General features: G+C 51.3%; 2 protein-coding genes across 3 annotated transcripts in view; one reads left to right on the top strand and one right to left on the bottom strand.

The window, feature by feature from the left end:
* LOC144580756 (uncharacterized) overlaps positions 1-20988 on the bottom strand; it is a 73693-nt gene extending 52705 nt beyond the window's left edge. The window contains exon 1 of the mRNA XM_078359586.1: positions 1-20988. This exon is cut by the window's left edge and continues 50642 nt beyond it. Coding sequence (XP_078215712.1) covers positions 19625-20809 — 1185 coding nt within the window. The 5' untranslated portion in view covers positions 20810-20988 and the 3' untranslated portion in view covers positions 1-19624.
* The window catches only part of TSHZ3 (teashirt zinc finger homeobox 3), a 74901-nt gene continuing 74836 nt past the window's right edge, over positions 20924-20988 (top strand). For both annotated transcript variants that reach the window (XM_035286332.3, XM_035286330.3), the window contains exon 1: positions 20924-20984. In XM_035286332.3, coding sequence (XP_035142223.1) covers positions 20945-20984 — 40 coding nt within the window. In that variant the 5' untranslated portion in view covers positions 20924-20944. The remainder of the gene's footprint in view (positions 20985-20988) is intronic.

The following is a 20988-nucleotide window of genomic DNA, read 5'->3' as shown; positions in this document are numbered from 1 at the left end:
TAGTCATTTGACTTGATTATTGTCTCTTGTACTGGAAGGAGATCACTAGGAGAGGATGCTCATCTTGTTCACTTCTGTGTCCCAGCCACTCAGTAGACACGCTAATATTTCCTAAAGACACACGGTTTCTTTAAGCCTCAGTTTCCCCAACTGCCAAAAGCAGCAATGAATTCTGTGTGTCACACGTTATAGGTTTGCAAGGATTAAATAAGAAAATAAGGAAGAGCAGACACTGCGGTCTGTGACATGAGCCATGTAAGGCCGGTTGGTTTCAACACGCTGCCTTACAAAGTAGAGGCTGACTTTGCAAGCTATTTTTACATCATCATGGTCCACGTCTGAGGTTGAACTGTGCATCTTCACCACGAACAACAGCTATAGTGCTCCCCGCAGCTGAAAACCCTAGGAGTCTATTGAAAATAAATTAGCAATGCCTCATTCTCAATGAGAAAGTCTCGGGGAGATTTATAATTTTATTTTTTCTAAGTGTACAGAATAACATAAATCAAAAGGAGCAATAGTCTACCTTGCGTTTGGACTACTTTGACCCTCTTCAACCTCTGCCAATTTTTATCTCATTTTTGTTTAACTTTATACATCAGAGTTTAATTTGAGAGCTGGTGGAGAAGACAGTGATGTATAGGTTACATCAGGTGCAGCTGAAATTGCCCTGTCCCCAGGGACTGGAGGCTGAAGGGAGGGTCCCGGTCCTGTTTCGGGGTGGAAGAGGAATGGTGCAGTTTGCTCCTGGAACCCAGACTCTCTCCACGCTGTAGCCTCTGCTGTGGTGTCTCATTGATTGATTTGGCCAGGTTCAAGGAGCTTACAAAATTGTGTCCACGCAGGGCTCATTCTTCCAGAGCAGGCACGGGCTCAAAGCATCAGCCACTACGGACAATGTCATTTTTGGAACCAGATAAAGAGTTCTATTAGCATTGATTTTTCCTCTCTTTTAAATGGTTATGTTCCCTGGAAAAGTGTGTTCAGTTGGCAGTGTGTAATCTGCCAGAGAAGGCTGGCTTTACCTTTCTGACTGTGCAGAGCCTGCCTGGCATCTTACAGAGCACTCACGAAGAGTTGCTGCATGGACACAGGAACAAATGAATGAATGAATCAATGAATGAATTAGTTGCCCTTTGCTTCGTCATTACTTTTTTGTTTGTTTTTGAGATGGAGTTTTGCTCTTGTTGCCCAGGCTGGAGTGCAATGGCATGATCTCGGTTCATAGCAACCTGCGCCTCCCAGGTTGAAGCAGTTCTCCTGCCTCAGCCTCCCGAGTAGCTGGGACTACAGGCATTTGCCACCATGCCCAGCTAATTTTGTATCTTTAGTAGAGATGGTTTTTGCCATGTTGGTCAGGCTGATCATGAACAACTGACCTTAGCCACTTTGGCCTCCCAAAGTGCTGGGATTATAGGCATGAGCCACCGCGCCCAGCCAACTTCCTCATATCTTTTATGTTCCAGTTGGCCATAATACTTTTTAGAGATGACACACAAAAATTGATGAACTGGGCCCCAGACACAGGAACTGGTGAGCTGCTGTCCGTCCTGGAAAGTGTGTTGTTAATGTAGCTTAGGGACCCTGGATACTGGAAGGAAACTTGAGATCCTCTTATCCTACTCTCATCTTTTCACATGGATGCTCCCCAAGACAGCCTGGCCAGGGGCTGCACCACCGCTATTAAATGCCTTCAGCGGGGGGCGGGGGCGGGGGCGGGGGCGGCGGTCACTCACGCCATGACCTAGGGTTAGCATTTTTAAAAGTGCATTTCCCTTATAGCAATTACCACATTTAGAAACTATATATTTGTGCAATGATTTGATTAAAGTCTGTCTCCCCATGAGAGCCTAAAAGCACTGACAAGTTCTGTAATTATATTTTACAAGAAAGTTCTGTTTGGGGCCGGGCGTGGTGGCTCGTGCCTGCAATCCCAGCACTTTGGGAGGCTGAGGTAGGCAGATCACCTGAGGTCAGAAGTTCAAGACCAGCCCGGCCAACATGATGAAACCCCATCTCTACTAAAAATACAAAAATTAGCCAGGTGTGGTGGCGTGTGCCTGTAGTCCCAGCTACTCTGGAGGCTGAGGCTGGAGAATCACTTGAGCGTGGGAGGTGGAGGTTGCAGTGAGCCCATATGGCACCACTGCACTCCAGCCAGCTGAGGCAGGAAGATCACCTGAGGTCAGGAGTTCAAGACCAGCCTAGCCAATATGGTGAAAACCTGTCTCTACTAAAAAATACAAAAATTAGCCTGGTATGGTGGTGTGTGCCCATAGTCCCAGCTATTCAGGAGGCTGAGGTAGGAGGCCAGCTTGAACTCGGAGGTGGAGGTTGCAGTGAGCTGAGGTCACGCCACTGCATTTCAGCCTGGGTGACAAAGCGAGGCTCCATCTAAAAAATAAATAAATAAATAAATAAATAATAACAGTAGAAGAATGATAATATGAACTATGCTAGCATTCATACAACAGAATATTATGCAGCCATCAAAAACTACGTTTGCCAAAGATTTATCATAGCATGGCAAAATACTATGGCAATGCTCAATCAAAATCTCAAAATTCAAAATTGCATCCCACTCTTACCATAATCAAAGAGGCAAACTCTGAGGAAAGTCGCTGGAAAAAGTTCCACCAAGCTGTTCCAGCTGTTTTTGGAGAACAGGATGATGAATGACTTCTCTTTTCTTCTATTTTTTTTCAATTAGATTTTATGTAATAAGCATTTGATAAAAGAGAATTATATATATTTTATCTCAAGGAAAAAAGGCCGGCCCCAGGAGTTTGCCTTCACGTTGTCAATGACAGCAGGAGGCAAGGCATGTCAAGACAGGCACACCCCTTCCAGGCACACACAGCAAACCCCAAAGCTTCTGTGGGAGCATCATCCATGTCCCGCACCTGCTCAGAGTCCTTTGCCAAGGGAACACCCCCCGTCTCCGCCTGACTCTTCCACAGACTCTTAAGATCTTCAAGGGCAGTACTGCAGTCTCCTCTCTTCCCATTCCCAGCCCAGGGCTGGCATGACTGGGTGCTTTGGAAGAGGCACTGCACCTGTGGTGGTTTTCTGCCTCTTAGCCTTAGAGCTCTCCATGGGATGTGCCCTGGGAGGCAGATCTGGGTGGCAGTTTCCCTCACTCCTGCAGGGGTTTATCCAGTGTGGAGTCCTGTGAGGAGAGTGGAGGAAGAGAAGAGAGAGCAGACCAAGAATGGCATCCCCTGGTCACATCCCTGTGGGTCTTCCTGGGCCTGACTTTCTCCTGAAGGTCAAAGCTCCTCTAAAATGGTTCTGACCACACTCTCCTCCTGGCTTCCAGTAACCCATCCCTTCAGGTGTGGGGAAGTAACAGTTCTGATCATTTTCTCTGTGCTTTCCTTCACCCTTCCCTTTGCCTTTCCAAATTAGCCTCTTTAGAGAATCTTCCATGAATAATCCTAACCAGAATGTGTCCAGTCTTTCCCACCAGGACCCTGATGCACACAGAACTTATCTGAAAACACAGTGCCCGTGCCCTCCACAGTGTGTGGAGAAGAGAGGCCCGTTCAAGGAAAGGTGGCATCTCTGAGCCTCATGATGTCTCCCAGGGCACCCAGCACCAGGTTTGGGAGAGCCGAGTTCTAGGGCAGACAGATCTGAGTCCAAATACAAGAGCTAACCCTTCTAACAACATTGAGACCCTTCACACATTCTTCTACCTCTCAAGCCTTGTCTTCTTCATCTGCAAAATGGAGCAAGAACGACTACACGTTGTGAGTCTTGTGAGGATTAAATGAGGTACTAACCCTAAATTTCTTAGCATGTGACCTGGCTTGGACTAAACCCCCCAGCAAATATCAGCTAGCACAATTATTGCTCTGACTCTGTGCAGCTGCCTCATGAATGCAAATGTCCCAAGCAGACCTCCACTCCTGAAGACATGTGGCAATGGGACCCAAATCCTCCCTCTCTCTCCCTGTCCTGGGCTACAGAGATTACAGGGAAGGCCCTCCCCAGGACCACACACACTGCCCTACATCCATTCTGTGCACGCTCTGCTGTGAGACACAGGGTTATTTACAGAGTAAGACAAGGAGATGACAAACAGTAGGAGATGAGGTGCATTTTGGGAAAATCCCTTGTTTATTTAAATATTGCACTTATGAAAGACACCAGAAAGAGAAATATGGGCGTTTGTGGCAATGATCAAAAAGGGAAAAAAACGGAAATACACGATCAAACACACAGGAAAGGATTACATCTGAAATAAAATTTGGTACCCTTAAAATATCTGTAATTCAACCTCAGAATGAGTGTATCTTTTAAAAGCTCTTTGAAAACACGTCCCCACTCTCTTTGTCTCTTTTCTTTATAAGGCATCTTCTCTTTAATTCCCTTTGGGAAACTTCTTATAAATGAGGATTTGCATCTCCAGGGATTACTCTGGTTAGGAAAGTGTTTTATTAAAAAATATATGTTTGCCACAGAATGCTGAGAGATATAATTAGCTGGTCCCTTCTGTTTTATTTTAAAAGGCTGTATGGCCAAGTTCTAATTAAACATATTCTCAGGACGTTTGAAATGTGAAGGTGCCTCAGAAATGGGCACTGAAATGAAAGCAGCAAAGGCTCCGGGAGTGTAAACCAGGAGGCAGGATCCCTGGCCACGGCGCACCCGGCAATTCGGCTTCATTGCTATCTCTGTGTGTATAGCTACTGTGGACAGAGAAGCCGGTCCCTTCCCACCTTGGTGGGACACTGCCTTGTGTTCTGGGAGGCCACGTGCTAAATGAGCTGATCTTGTTCCACCCAGGGCAATCCGGAAAGGCTGAAGAAGTCCTGGGCTGGGATTCTGGGGACCTGCGCATGTAATAGGTTATCATCTCTAAAGTGACAACTGCTAAGGTCCTCGCCAGCTCTGACATTCTGATTGGACATGTGGATGTTTCCACTGGCCTTGCTCTTGTCACAGAGCATAAGAATGCTCCGAATGTTCATGCTTCATTTTACTTTATGAACTCAGGAATAAAAGAGAGGGCTGGAGAATCTCACTCTTGTTCCTACTGAATAATGCCAGACAGCCTCAACCACGAGAGGCAGTGCTGTGCCCTCATTTGCAAAAAGAAAAGGATGCTTCCCGGTCTCCCTTTTGGAGAAGCAAGTAACCTGGAAATGGAAGTATTCTGTCTCCATCCAGAAAGATGGGCTAGGAGCCCACAGGAGTTTAGAGTTTAGAAATGCCCCCTCTGAATCCTCCCACCTGAGCACACCGTGAGGCACCGTTACTCTTTACAAAGCATTTTCACATCCACCGATGCCTCTTACAGAGCAAGCAGAGCTCTCGGTTCATTGCTGGTGAGGATATAAAATGCTACACTCATTTCGGAAAACAGTTTAGCACCTTCTGGTAGAGTTATAGACACTCGTACCATTGACCTAGCAATCATTCTCCTAGGTATTGAAAGTTAAGAGAAATGAAAACTTATGTTTACCCCAAACCTAGAGCAACATGTACACAGTGGCTTTACTTGTAATCACCCCATACTGGAAACAACTCAGTTATCTTCCAGCTGATGAATGGATAAACAGACCTGGGAATATCCATGCAAAGGAATACCTCTCAGCACTGCTAAGAAACACACTTACTGATACATCCGACAATGCAGATAAATCTCAAATGCGTTATACTAGATAGAAGAAGCCAGACTTGAAAGGTGACATACTCTATAATTCAATGTATGTAACACCCTGGAAAAGTGAAAGCAATAGGATGAAGAACAGATCAGGGGCTCAGTAGTTTCTAGTGCAGGGGAGCTAGGGTTAAGGGCAGGTGGAGAGTTTGACTAAAAAAGGCAGCACAAAGGAGTTTAGGGGGAGTAAGAAAACTATTCTAGGCCTGGAGCGGTGGATCACACCTATAATCCTAGCACTTTGGGAGGCTGAGGTGGGTGGATCATCTGAGGTCAGGAGTTTGAGACCAGCCTGGCCAACATGGTGAAATCTCGTCTCTACTAAAAATATAAAGTATTAGCTGGGCATGGTGGTAGGCACCTGTAATCCCAGCTACCCAGAAGTCTGTGGCAGGAGAATTGCTTGAACCTGGGAGGTGGAGGTTGCAGTGAGCTGAGATCGTGCCATTGCATTCCAGTCTGGGTGATAAGAGTGAAACTCTGTCTCAAAAAAAAAAAAAAGAAAGAAAGAAAAAGAAAAGAAAGGAAAAAAGAAAACGATTCTAAATCTTAAAAAAATTTTTTTGAGATAGAGTTTTGCTCTGTCACACGGGCTAAAGTGCAATCACGGTGCACTGTAGCCTTGACCTCCCAGTTTCAAGTGATCCTCCTGCCTCAGCCTTCTAAGTATCTGGGGCTACAGGCACATGCCAGCATATCCAGCTAATTTTTAAAAATTTGTTTGTAAAGACGGGGTCTCACTATGTTGCCCAGGCTGATCTTGAACTCCTGTGCTCCAGCGATCCTCCTGCCTCAGCCTCCCAAAGTGCTGGGATTACAGGCGTGAGCCACCACTGCACTTGGCCACTGTTCTAAATCTTGATGACAGTGGTAGTTATGTGATTTTGTGCACATGGCAAAACTCAGAGAACTGCATACCAAAAAAAAAGTGCATTTTATTGTATGCAAATTAAAAACTAAAAAAAACCTTATACGCTTGGCAGCAAACATGGCGGTTGTTTGAGGTTGACGTCCTCCGCACACATATTCATTTGCCCTACTAGGAGTGCTCAGTAAGGCTTCGGGACATGGCATTCCCTGGAGATGGCTCCTGCTCCATGGACATGGCCCCTGGAAACTGAAGGGAAGGACTTAGATTACCCAGGTCAATGAAAAGTTTTCTATTATTCTCTTCCCTGTTGAATGTGGACAAAGAAACAATTAGTTCCACTCACCACTTGTGACCCTCTTGAAATCATAAGATAAAACACCTTGGGGATAAGATTACATCAAAAATAGGAGGAAGAGTAAGAAGGCAGAGAAAACTGGCTTCTGGTAATATAATAGAGCCATAATCTACCTCTAGCTGATTTCCTTAAGCCAGTGTGAGCAGGAGGTCCTATTTCTCGCAGATTAAAGCATCCTAGGAAATACTGAAACATTTCGATCTGATCCACTGTCCCAAAACAATCTGAAACATTCGGGGAATAGAGAACTTTGGTGAAATAATATGAAACATGCATGCAACAGATAATGGCAGGACTCGAACAGGCATCTCACAAATAAGGCAATCCCAATCACCACGCAGATATAAAAAGGTGCTGGAACTCATTAGTAATCATGGAAATGCAAATTAAACACAGTGAGACAGCAACCATAGCCGCTAGATTAGGAAACATTACAAACACGAAACACCATTGCTAACAATACCATAGGCTGGCAAGGATGTAGAACAATGAGAACTTTAAAAACTGCTTGTGGGAGTAAAAATTGACACAATCATCTTAGAAAACAGTTAGAGCTGCAGATATGCAAACTCTATGACCAAGGAATCCCAACCCTAACTATATATAAATAGAAGATATTCCCCATGTAAAGTACAGCATGGGAACAAGGATGTGCACAGGGGCATTCTTCATGGCATTGAAACAGTTGGAGGCAGCGGGGAAACTAACATATTGCAATGTTTTCACAGTCTAGAACTCTGTTCGTGAACCAGCTACATGGTTAAATGGTTAAATCCACATGGTTAAATCTTATAAACAATGCTGAGTAAAAGAAACAAGACACAAAATAATTCGTTCAATATGACTTCATTTATGAACATGCACAGGGATACACACCTAAATATCAAAACTACAAAGTAAGGATCATCACAAAAATTAAAAATAGATATGGCCTCCAGGAGAGGAGGCTGGAATTGGGAGGCGTCGGGGGAGGTTTCAGGTGATTGAATGTTGTGTATTCAGGTATTATTTAAAATATACCTGTATGATTCACACATTCTTTTACACCTTTGATGGATCTCACGGAGATATAGGAAGACAAAAAGCAAATCAACAGGACATTCAGAAAACCAGTGTGAAGCCAGGAAGGTGCAATGAATGACCCTAGATTTTGCATTCTAGAGGAGTCAGCCCCAAAGAAAGACTATCTAAATGGCTCTACATAGTGGTCACAAGCTTTGCTTCCTTTCATTACCATTTAGTCTAGCCAAAGACCTTTTAAAGGCATTTGCTTTTAAGTAAAACTCATCTCCTTTTAAAAGCACAAATTTTTGGCCAGGCACTGTGGCTCACCCCTGTAATCCCAGCACTTTGGGAAGCTGAGGCAGGTTGATCACTTGAGGTCGAGAGCTCAAGAGCATCCTGGCCAACCTGGTGAAACCCTGACTCTACTAAAAACACACAAACTAGCTGGGCGTGGTGGCGCACACCTGTGATCCCAGCTACTCAGGAAGCTGAGGCAGGAGAATCACTTGAACCCCAGAGGCGGAGGTTGCAGTGACCCATGACCGTGCCATTGCATTTCAGCCTGGAAAGCAGCAGAACGTATCTCTGTCTTAAGAAAACAAACAAACAAAAACAAAAGCCCGATTTTGTCTTTTAAGTTTAGTACGTGTTAATCTTATAGAGTTCCCTTACTAATGTTTTTACGGTTTAGGTCAGATTTGTTCTGTATGTCAGTCTATGGAGACTTAACCTGAGCTGTCCTATCCAACTATTCCTTATTTGCCTGGAAAGCCTTTATCTTAAAAACTCAATCATCAGAGCAAGAAATATAGGAGACCACAGCGCAACACCTCTAGAATAGGTAAAAGCATTAACACATCTTCCATGGTCCAGGCACCCACTCCATGCAGTTACCTTGTAGAAAATACCTTCCTGCTCTTATTTGAGCCTATTAACTCTACTCTTATTTTAAATATAAATCTAACATGCTCAGCCATCTGTTTCCAAGAATACATCAGCTTAGAAAGGTAAAAGTGAAGAAGAAGGACTGCTCTAGCCAGTGACAGTTAAAAAGCTCATACTGTGAAAGAAGAGAGAGGAAAAAACCCTCTCAATTCTCCTAAGCTTCTGCAGGCATTTATTGTAAAGACAGCAATGAAATGTTGAATTAGAAATTGACCAAACCCTTTCTGTAAGAAAGCAGGCACAGGTACAGTGCACAATAAATAATTGCCATCAATTTTCCCACAAAGGATAAATCATTTGGTGGGAATGCTAGGAATGTCCTTTGAATCCAAGTCCCAACCAGTATATGTGCATGCAGAGTATACAAATATGTATACACATATGCATGACTAAGTGTACATATACACACATGTATACAGGAAAATATTCATTTATTATGTGTGTGTGTGGGGCGGGGCTGGATCCCATGAAATAATTCCGGATTTGGTTGGAATTCACCCTGATAGGTGAACAATTATGGGACAACTACATCCTCAGCACAAAATGACCTTTTCATCAAGTTACAAAACATTAAAGGTTAAAGAATGTCTGAAAGGCAGTTAATACTTTTAAAACATTGGGAGGATGGTCATCTTTTCAGAGATCTGACCAAAAATGTGAAGGAAGTGTTGGACAGCCTTTCTGGGCGTTATTTGCAGGTGGGTGTCATATGTTTGCACTGCCTGCTCTGGCTGAAACCATGAATGAACCTACCTCCTTAGGAAATAAGACAAGATGGTCTTGTGCGCTGCACAGCACAGGAGCTCACGAGAGGACTCCTTAGCAGGCTGCTTCCTAATTGCAATTTTGAAGTCACATTTCTTCCTCTCACGAGTGGCGATGGCAAAGAGAGCAAATCAATGAGACTGTCAGATTTATCCCGCCTTCTATTTTCCATTTGACCTGGATGGTGCAAATTCCAGTCACTACTAACAGGGAAAATAGAAATATCAGTCACCAGACCCCTTCCTCTAATGAGCTCACAGAAAAGCCCAGAAGAACCTGCCTTATCAGCCCTGCAAATGCCCACTCTGCCTGAAAAGTCAGATGGACTGCACTGTGCCTTCAGCAATTCTCTCCTTTCTTTCTTTCTCAACCCATTCCAAGCACCTGCATATAATCTCAGGTGCATCCAGGCTCAGCCCAAGTATAAGCCTTTATTTTCAGAGTGGTCTGGCCCTGTGGCCACCTTGCACACCAGCTTATGGGGGTACCACTTATTGGACAACTACTGTTCATCACCAAGCTCTTGGCCAAGGCTTGGATACCCACAATCCCAGATAAGCCTCATGAGTGTCCTGGGCAGTAGACTCTACTGTGTACACCATGGGCACACGGCAAATGACACCAGTGCCTTTCACACTCTGGTCTGACTCTGAAAGTTTCCAGCATGTAGACCCCAAAACCCAAGGTTTCAAGGGGCATCTCCAATTCTTTATTTTTTTTCTGAGACAGGGTCTCACTCTGTTGCCCAGGCTGGAGTGCAGTGGCACAATCTCAGCTCACTACACCCTCAACCTCTCAGGCTCAAGTGATCTTCCTGCCTCAGCCTCCCAAGTAGTTGGGATTACAGATGCATGCAACCAGACCCAGCTAATTTTTGTATCTTTATTTGTGGAGATAGGGTTTTGTCATGTCACCCAGGCTGGTCTCAAACTCTTGGATTCAAGTGATATGCCTGCCTCAGCCTCCCAAAGTGCCGGAATTACAGGCATGAGCCACAGGGCATGAGCCAAGGCATCTCCAGTTTTGATGGAATGTTTCTACACTGAATCCCTACTTAGCGTTTAAGTTGGAGAAAGCTGTCCTGATTTAGAGATGGAGATGAGGTTCAAAGAGAGGGAGTTACCTGCTCAGGCTCACTGGGTTACTCATGGGCCATGGAGTAACCCAGTGAGTAACACGGGCTCAGGCATCCCATCACCACAGTTGGAGCTCGTATTCCCCTGCAAGGTACTGCTTGCTGTACACACATCCATCTGTGGGGCACACTGAGACCTATCTCCTCTCATAAACTGACTAGCTTCACTCTTTTTGTCCTTCACCTGTTATTTACTTCCTCATTCATTGTGCACAGTTCAGCCGACATCGGAATTAGTGCAGGGCTCAATGACAGCCAGCCTTCTACCTTTCCTTTCTGCTTTTACTGCCTACCTTCTTGTGTCTGCATGGGCTCTCAATAAAGCAGCAACCTCAAGGCAGGGAAAGCAGGGGCTGGGTGCTTGCATTTCTGTACATTCTAGACAGGAGCGACTCTTTAACAAATTTCACTGTTGGAGGATGACTCTAGTCCCTTTTCAAGTCTCAGGTGAGGCCTGAGGAGGGGAAGATGGAAGGAGGGTTCCTGGGCTTCCAAGAGAGGTTTCCCTGCCCTATTATGTAAGTTGACTCAGCTATCTCGGAAGGGGCCTACTCCTTCCTTATGTCTCCCCCTTATGGGAACCCCACCCCAGGTCCTAAAACCAGCTAGGATGGAAGATTCTCTTAGCAAGTGGAGAGGCCCCTTTTGTACCTCTGTCACCAGGTATTTACCCCATGCATTCTCATCAAGCCTGGGGCCAGATCCTCTTCTCTTCAGCCAACACACTCCTCAAAACCCCAAATGATACAAAAGTCTCCTTAGGAATTAACAAGCTTTGGACAACATACTTTGAAACTATTGATAATACCTATAAGGTAATTGAGAGTCAAAATTCACTCTCTCCTAAATGTGTGTTCAGCACCTACTCTTTCTGCTGTGTGTATTTACACACAGTGAGCCAGTCTAGGCCGGGCTCTGAGCAGTTCTGTCCCCAGGTTCTCCCTGGTGAACCGGCAGGGGAGGCTGCTGCAGATGAATGACTTGCTTTGACTACATCTGGGGAAGAGGTACCGAGAGGGCTGCTGACTGGCACGCAGACCGCCTCCAGCAGCACCTTTTGGCTGCGAACAGGGGTGGGGATTGAGCATTCCCAGAGAGAGTTAGCTGGGAACCAACCAAGCCCTGCTGAGATGGAGAAAGAACAAGGTGTTCGGCATCTCACAGCAGAGTCAAAAAAGGCAACGGCACTTCTAAAAATTCTGCTTTAAAGGCAAGTCTGTGGGGTGGTCGCGGGCTCTAACAGGCACAGCCTAGGGACCTGGCACGGGATGGATTATGGGGGGTGGGGAGGGAAGAGCAGACCAGCGCACAAGAGACATCACTAATCCTTGGCTCTCATGCAAAAGTCCCTGCTTAGTCAGGACCTCCAGGAGGAGCTGGGCAGGGTGCTGGTGGAATCAGAAGTGACCACATCACAGAGCCAATCTCTCACACGTGCACCTGCCCTGTCTTCCTTGCTGAGCATCTAACCACGGCCAGCGCCTTACGCCTTACAATAGCCATTTTCGCCCACTCACTGGAGCTGCCTTGAGGCCTGGGTGCTTCCTCCAGAAAGCATTTTCCCAGGGGAGAAGTGCTGCAGGTTAAGGCCAGTCTCCAGGCACTGCCTGTCCCTGCCTAGGCTCCCACAGCTTAGCCAGGGTTTGGGATTCCAGGCGGGGTGCCCTCCGGAGCTCCCTGGACTGTGCAGGTGCAGGGTCCTTGGCTCAGGGCAAAATGGAAAGTTCCATATATTTGCTCCCTCATTTCATTATCAGAGGGCCTTTGGGAAAGCTGGCCGTGTGATCTGGGGTGGGCAAGAATCTTGTCTTGAAGCTAAGTCAACAAGAGTGAATACGTGATTTTAACCTAAGGGCTGGGTTTATTAGGGAAACCTAGAGAAGACGGTTGGGGGAAGGAGGCTGGAGCCTTTCTGAAACCTCTCCTTGGAGTCACCATCCACTTCGGGAATCCATCAACACTTTTAAGGGCAAGAGGCATGCAGAGACCCTGCTGTATGCCTAGTCCACTAGGCCAGCCAGAAAGCCTCCTGGGGCCGCGACGCACCACCCGGAGCCCACCATCACCCCTCCCAAACGCCTTTGCAACCCCAACCCCCAACCCCCAACCCCCATCTGGACTTTTGGGTCAGAGCGGCCGCCCGCGCTGTCCCGCCTCCAGAGGGCGCTGACGGAGAGGTGGTAGCGCCCGCTCCCGCCGCCGCGCCAAGGGGCAGCCCCAGGGACTCCACCCCTACCTCGCCACTCGGCCTAATTTGAATATTTCATTGGCTGCCGCCAGTCCGGTCAATTTATCATGCAAATGCGGGTGCCCTCCGCGCCAGAGAGGAGCCACCGCCCGCGCGGGAGAGCGGCGCCCGATTGGTGGCCGAGACAGAGGCATTTGTAATATTTTTCTTTGGGCATTAGAGTCATTTACCAATGCCATCCCCGCAACTCCAGGCACTGAATCACAAGCCACTTAAAGGGTTTTATTGGCAGCTTCAAAACTTCTTAACATGTTCTTTTATTTCAAACCAAGTGTTAACCTATTTCTGCCCTCCTTCCCCTCCACCCCCACCTAAAAACGCTGCAAAAAAACAAAAACAAAAACAAAAACAAAAACCTCCCGACTACTTTGTGCCCTCACTACCTGCAGGCGGTAACCGCCTCCGCCTTGCCACAGGGAGGAAGACTGGACCTGTTTGGGGCTATCACTTGGTAGACGTTAAATAAATACTTTTGGGAAGTCTTACAAAGATGGAGGAGAGACGGTTGGAAGAGAGGCACAAAAAGAAAACAGAAAGGAAGAGAAAGGAAGAAAGAAGCCGAAAGAGATAGGGAAAAGAGAAGAGGCAGCAGAAAAGGGTGAAGGCGGAATGGAGGGCTACCCTGCAAAGGAGAAAAATCTTGGTATTATCAAAGCCCTGGAAATCGGACTACCTGCATGCCATATAATCTAACCCTTCTGGCCACCGTGTACCCAGTCACCCTGGCCCTCCTCTTGTCAAACTACAGGTGATATCCATCAAGTTTCAAAAAATGAAAACGTCCAAGAATGAGGTCCCCAGGGTGCTGTCCCTCTTTTTTTGTACCTGCCCTACTGAGACTTAGGTTCTGTCTTCCCCATTTGTAAATTTAGTGACATACACAAAACCCTCACGTTGAAGACAGAAGAGAAAAAGCAATGTGGAAGAACTGGGAAACGAGATTCTCCCTGGTCTTGCAAATTCTCTGTCCAGTTAATGAGGTCACCACAGAAAACTGGGCTGCCTGGTCTGCTAAGACCTAGTGCTTTGATTTCTGGGACCTCCTCCTCCTTTAGGGTTCCAGCATTAGAAGAGCTGGAGTTCAGAGCCGCACCAGGTTACCCACACATTGATTCAAATACCTGCTCTGCGGGGCAGCTGGTGGAACTGCCCGAGAAGAGGTGGGCGGCCCTGAGTTGCAACTAGTAAGTAGCCGCTCGCTCCTGGCCGGGGTGAGCCCTTAGGCGGCTGCAGCTATCTCTAGTGAAGGGCTTTCCCACCCCACTTATTTTTAGCTCTGCTTCAAATGATTTCCAAAAATCCATTTCACCCAAAGTGGGGTGGGGGTAAACCACGCCATGCTGTAGTGAGGAATTTGTGAAATTCCCAGCGCAACCCAAGTCGACGCGTGGGATTTGATGAAAGGGCATTTCGCCTGGAGTTAAGCGCTCCAAACTGAGTTGAATGTGCATCTTTCGTCCTTAGACTGAAACACAAAGACGCTTTATTTTATTGATTTAATCTTCGCTCTCCTAAAAAAAAGTTTTTTGAAAGTTCCGTAGATGATTGAACGAAAGAGAATGAGGGAAGAAAGAAATATTTGCAAATGTGAGACTCAGAGCACTGGAAAGCGGGGGGAGAGGGGAGGGAATAGAAAATCGCCATCTCCCGTCTTGGGAAATCTGAGAAAGTGGCCGCTGTGATTGACGGGACCAGAGTTTGTGTATCTAGGCAGACTCGGTTTCCCTCTGCCCACTCCTCTGGGATAACTGTATTCCTTCCTTCCCTCTCTCCCCCTGTTAGGTGTATTGTTAAGTGGGGGGGGGGGGGGTTTAAAGGTGTTTATAACTGCCTGGAAATCCTGAACTGGAAAAACAAATGAGGCATTGGAGAGAGGGACCTTCCAGCCGTGGGTGCCTGGGGGACTAGATCAGGTCGGCTTCCATCTGCTCTCCTAAATCTAGTTGTGCCCAGGAGTTAAGGGCGGGCCAGACAGGGGCACTAGCTTCCACCCTGCTCTGCCCTGGCCCCGGCCCGGCACATTCTGGTATCAGGGCTGTTCCCGGAAGAAGATGGAAGGCCCCTTTGCCTTTCAGTCCGGCAGGCCTGGTGGAAAACGGCAGCGGTGTGCAGTGGACAGTGTGCAAAGTTAAGCCACATCTCTGTGCCCCAAGCCACAAGAAATTTAAAAAGTAGCAAGCCATGCCTGGTTGGAGGAGGGCTGGGAGTGTGTACTCTGGTGTGACAGTGCGTGAGTGTGCGCCTGTTTTGGGAGGGGGGGGAGGCGCTTCACTTCCCCCAAACCAATTCTTGACCTTGGGCCAAGAGAAGTCCCCTACTTTTCTCCAAAGACTGTAAGCCCACCCCCAGCTCCCATCCAGGCACGCCTGACTCAGCTCTATGGAGGCCCCACAGAAGTGGTATTAATATAGTCTTCTGATTTTCGAAGGTTTATTTCACGTCAAAACTGTAAAAGTTCTTGGGAGAATTTACAGACAAAACATCTGGTTCGTTAAAACAAAGCTACCGGAAAAAGAGAAACAAACTTCGCCGCTGTGTAAATGCACTTTTAGCAAACAATTTACCGCCTAGGGAGGGCCAGGGTCCCTATCCTTCTTGCTTGGGCAGGGACTGAGGTTCCGGGCCCCAATTCCTGGTTGAGGTGTGCAGGTGGCAAGCTTCCCTGAACCCAGGGCACCTCCTCAACACTGCCTAGCCCAGAATATGGTGCGGGGAGGTGTGAGGAAGATGAAAAACCCACATGCCAGGGTTCCAGGTGAGTGCAGGCAGGAGGGCACCCACCTGGTGCCTCCCTCCCCTGATGCTGCCCAGCCCTGGGCTCCTTAAAAGCCTACACCCTGGGCAAATGCCCTCACTCTTTGAAAGTGGCTACAGGCTCTCAGAGGGTACTACTCAGCCTGCCCAGTCTCTCCAGGTGGCCCAAGCCTCCCTCTGGCTTTGGGCCCCGGTGCCTGGGACCAAAGCCAGCTCTCCCTCTAGCTCCTCATCTTGTAATGCTAGCTGTGAGGACACTTCCTTTCCCTGAAGTCTTTTCCCTCAGTGGCCATCCCAGATAAGGACAGGACTTGGCCTTCTTTGGGTCAAACTGTCACCTACTACCCTCAATCGCCACCTTGAACACAACCTCGGCTGCCTCCCGGTGGTGGCCTGGCTACTCCTTCCTGGCACAGATTTGTCTCTGCATGGCGTGATTCGAGCCAAGCGTCCATCCCAACAGCGCACACCTGTTCCTGCCCATGCCTGCATGTGACTTTTTTCTTTCTCTCTCTCTCTCTCTCTCTTAAAAACTTATCCGGGCAGGGCTCCTGGTAGCTAAGGTCGTGAATAATCCTGGGGTGGGGCACAGGTAGGCCTAGGGACAGGTGCCCCAGTTTACTTGAGTTCAAAAAGTCAGAGGCAGATTTCTAACTCCTGACCTGAAGAAGCTTCATCTGGGATCTTTTCTACTGATTTGCCACTGATTACACAGCACCACTATGGGACTCCACTGGGCCTGAGGTGCAATCGTAGGGGTCAGCATTGCCTTCATGGCTCTGGGGGATGCTTGGGGATCACAAGGTTACCACCCAGCTGCTGGGTCAGCCACCTGGCTGCCATGTGAGTACCAGTTTCTTCTATGGACATTTGCAACTCGGTGTTTGGGTGAGTCCCACCGCCTTCTGCCCATTTTCCCTATTTTTAGGGATTTAAAAAAATGTTCACGGAAGCGTGGCACCTCCCAGAGGTGGTGGCAGCTCACTGGTCTAGGGGTTTACTTTTCAGTGACTCAGGCCGGTGGAAGTTACCAGGAGCCTGCGCAGGGCCAGAGCCTGTTGTTTTCCAAAGATATTCTGAAGAGTAGGGTGAAAAGATTTCTACACAGTGTACATTCTACAGAATTCTAGCTTCTCCGCGGGCGCAGACTTTTCCGCCCTCTAGTCTAGCGTGAAAACAGTTCGACCACTGGATGTGGGCGGCGAAGCCCGCACCCTAGAGCGCGGTGTCTCCCTGCAGGAGGGAGCTACAGCCCGCGCCGCTGCGGCCGGAAACGGCCTCCTCGGGAACCCAACCGAGCGTATCTCAGTGTTCGCCTAGAAGCGGCTCCTTTTCCCCTTGTTACTCGGGAATGTCGAAAAGAATAGCCGCGCGGGATTTCACCCGCTTGTGTAGTGGACTCTGAGGGGTCACCAGGCACCGAGACAGAAATCTTTGCAATAAGAAAAAGTCAGGTAAAATGCCTGGTACAACTGCCCTGCAGAGGTCCCAAGAGTAAGTTCCCCGTACACCCTTACCATTAAGTTCTTAGCAGGAGGACAGGAAAGGCCCTTTGGTCTGGCTGGATTGATCAGGGAGGTATGTGCATGTTTACCCTCTGGACACTTGGGGAGGGGCTATGGGGGAGTTGAAGTCAAGGGGCAAAATCAGGTAGAACACAGAACCACAGCCGAGAGCGGCACTCTCCGGGAATGGGCGCAGGGAACTCAGTGCAAAGCTCCGGCTTCTCCAACGTACGGCCCTGCCCTTTCTCCCTCTGTAAAGAACACGTGAATTACACACTTACTGCCATCCAGACACTATTTTTCCCTAAATCGAGCCCTTAGTTCTCACTGGGATCGTTTTCCTCCGCTCTCCAGCTCCTCTCCATCGGGCCAAGTCACGCAGCAGCCAGGCGGGGCCAAAAAGTTTTAGCGCGAGACCTCGTGGCTAAGACCTACCCAGAGACCTCGAGGACACATTCTAGGCCCAGGTGAAGCGGGTTTAAGCCCTCGCATCTAGGTAGCTTCCGGATCTGCAGTATGCTTGGCGAGGATTTGGGAAGCCTCCCTTCCTTCTCTCCTGGCCACACCCAGCCCACAGAAGGGCAGAGAGAACCTGGAGGAAAATAATGACTCCAGCGACACTGCCCCTCTTCCATCAATTCCATCCCTAGAATGGCCTGCAAAACGATTCATGTTTTGGGGTCCAGATATTAAGTGGGGGTGGGTACCTGTGGCTAAAAGAACAAGGATTAGGGATTCAGGCTGTGCCAAGCGAGGCCGGGGCCTTTCTTGCCTGTCTGGGCTTGGCAGTGTGGTCGCGTTGTGCACTCCGCATAGCCCGTGTTGTTCGTGACGGGCTGTCGCTGCACTGTGCAGCCCATTGACACTGATGGATGCGCCAATGGTTGGACTGACAGATGTTAGGGCGGATCGCACGGCGCTCGGCGCCTGAGGCGGGGAGGGCCAGGCAGCGACCCAGCGGTGGACCCCTACGCGGAGATCCGAGTTCAGGCCGCGGCCCGCAGAGGGAGGGGGTGGAGGGAACAGGGGTTTGCGAGAAGAGCGAGGGGATGGAAAAGAGGAGAAAAGCGCGACCAGGGAGAACTCCAGGCTTCCGTGCGCGGCGCCTCGCGCTGTGCATACTCCGCACCGGGCGCGCCTAGGTGGGCGCTTGGAAGGTGAGCGGGGAGCCTGCGGGAGCGGACCCCGTGCGGCGCAGCCCGCCTCTAGGCGACGGGAGCTCAGCGCTGCCACCGGAGTGGTGAGGCCGCCGGCTGTGTCTGCCAACTCACCGTTTCCTCGCTTGCAAGAAGCGTTTCACGCTCCACGGCCGCGTCTCCCCGGCCTGGGGTGGTAGCGGTTCTGGCCTCTGCGGCCGCGGGCACCGCACGCGCACGGCGCCTCCGCCCCGATTCCGCCACACTCCGCCAGTCCCGGAGCCCCGCCGTAGCCCACCTAGGACTCCCCGCCCAGCCAGGGGTCCGCACCCCACAACTCCAAGCTCTCCTGCGCGCGGAAAGGCGCTGGAGGCGGCTTTATAGCCGGGGAGGCCAGCGGCGGCGCATCTGCATCCTGGGAGACGTCTGGGCCCAGCCCAAGCCCGCAGGCTGAGTGAGCGGAGACTTTTGATCTTACCGTGTGGGTGAGATCACTGTCTCCCCGTCTAAAAGAAAAGAAAGCATGCTGTGAACTTTCAAAACAAACTTGCACAAACAGTCGCAGAGAAAAAATAAAAAGAACACAGGGCAGAAAAAGAGGGAGAAAGACTAAAAAAAGAAAAAGATAAGGGGGTAAAAAGGGAAAGAAGGAGAGAAGCAGGAAGAAGTCTGGGGTTTGCCGCTCCGGGAGCGCTCAGGCAGCCGGTGCAGGAGCGCTGGGCGCCCGCCCCCGCCGGGACTGGTGGCCTTGGGGCCCGCGAGAGCGCCAGAGCCCCAGCCGGGGCGCCCGGGCGCAGGGCCGCCTCGGGGACAGTGGGCCCGGAGGGCGCCCCCGCGCTCCCGCCGCCGCCGCCCGGCAGCGCCCGGAGCCGGCCCCGCCGCGGCCGCCCCATTCCCGGCCCGAGAGCGGGCCCAGGGAGACGCAATCGAGCCCGCAGCGCATCGATGCGCCGCCGCCCGCGCCGCTCGAGCTCCGGCTCCCGCTCCGCCGCCGCCGCCGCCGCCACCACCCGGGGGTCGCCTGCCTGAGCTCCGGCCCACCCGCGCCCTGGTCGCCGCCCGTAAGTGAGCCCGCGTCGCCCCGCCGCCCATGCGGCCCCGCCAGCTCCTCCTCCCCGCGGCCCGCCGGCCGGGCCCTCCCGGAGCCTCAGCGACCCCGAATCGCCAATCAATAATCAATCCCACTAGTCCAGCAACGCCGGCAGGCCGGGCGCGGGACGCTGCGCAGAGGCCCCCCTCAGCTCTTGGGGGGCGCCCCGGGTGGGGGATGGGCAGGAGAGCCCGGTTTCCTTCTCCCGCCCCCGTCCCGCCCTAGGATCAGCCCGCGCCCCGGCTGGGGGGGCGCGGCCCTGCTCCCAGGGGGCAAGGGGCGCGGTGGAGGGACCCTGACCATCCCAAAGTCAAGAGAGGAAACTTGAAGGAACCCCCTCCCACGTCGACCCCCGGGACGGGCCCAGGAAAGTTTGTCCCGGGAAAAAAAATTGGGGGAAGTGGCTGCGGCGGGTCCTGGGGGAGGAGCTGGGTGGCGCGGGGTCTGAGGGCTGCCCCCACCCGCCTCAGTCCGCCTCCTCCCGGGAGGGCGCCCGCCCGTGGGCCCTGGCATCCCCTGGGGGCGCCAGCCCGGGCCTGGGACCGCTCTGGGGGCTCTGGAGTCGGCGGGTGGAGAGAAGTGCGGGCCGGGCGGGGCAGCTTGGGGGCGGCCGGTGGGGAACGCGGGGTGGGAATAGGGGTGAGGGGTAGCAAGCGCCCCGGGACGGGCTCTGCGGGCCGGGTGCCGCGCCCCTGCGTGTGCGCAAGGGGCGGAGGCGGAGGGGCGGCACCCCTTTCGCGGGCTGGGCGGGGGTCCCAGGCGGGCCCGGGGGCGGGGGCGCGGCGCCCCCGCGGGCGGGCGATTGACACGATCATCTCCTTTTCCTTTAAGCTTGCCTGTTGCCGACGCCGCCGCTCCAGCCGCGCCGCGGGCAGAAGACTGGACCGCCGAGCCCCGGGCCGCGGCGGCGGCTGCGCGTCCCCCCGGATGCCTTGACCCCAGGCCCGGGGGCGGGGGCCGGGGCAGGACCCGCCCGGGCCGCTCCAGCTCTCCTCCTCCCACCCCTCTGCCCACCCTCTCCCCCTCTCTCCGGCCCCCAGCCCCGAACCCCGCGCACCTCGTCAGGGGACGGGGCGGGGGGGGGGCAGGGCCGCCGCTCCTCCCCGCCCCCTCCTCCTCCGGCCTCTGGAGCGATTTGTCAAACTTCCCATTCCGCCGGCAGCGCGGTCCTCCTCCTCCTCCTCCACCTCCTCCTTCTCTGCCTCCTCCTCCCCCCTGCGCTCCTCCCTCCGCGAGCCTCCCTCGCCCGCCCTCCTTCTTCCCTCCGCACGTTCGGGGTTCGCGGCGGAGCGCGGCGCGGGGGGGACGCGGAGAGCCTGGGCGCAGTAGCATCCTGCGGGCGGCCGCTCTCCGGGGGGGAGGCTGAGAGCAGGCCCGCCTCGCCCCCCCGCGGGCCCGCCGCCCCTCCCTCCCTGTCCTCAGCCCGGCAGCGGCGGCGGCGGCAGTGGCAGTCGCCGGAGAAGCATCATGCCGAGGAGGAAGCAGCAGGCGCCCCGGCGCGCAGCAGGTAT

The sequence above is a fragment of the Callithrix jacchus genome, chromosome 22 (genome assembly GCF_049354715.1).
Source record: "Callithrix jacchus isolate 240 chromosome 22, calJac240_pri, whole genome shotgun sequence".
NCBI classification, from domain to species: Eukaryota; Metazoa; Chordata; class Mammalia; order Primates; family Cebidae; genus Callithrix; species Callithrix jacchus.
Note: the sequence above shows the minus strand (reverse complement) of the source record. Positions and strands in the feature narration are given on the sequence as shown.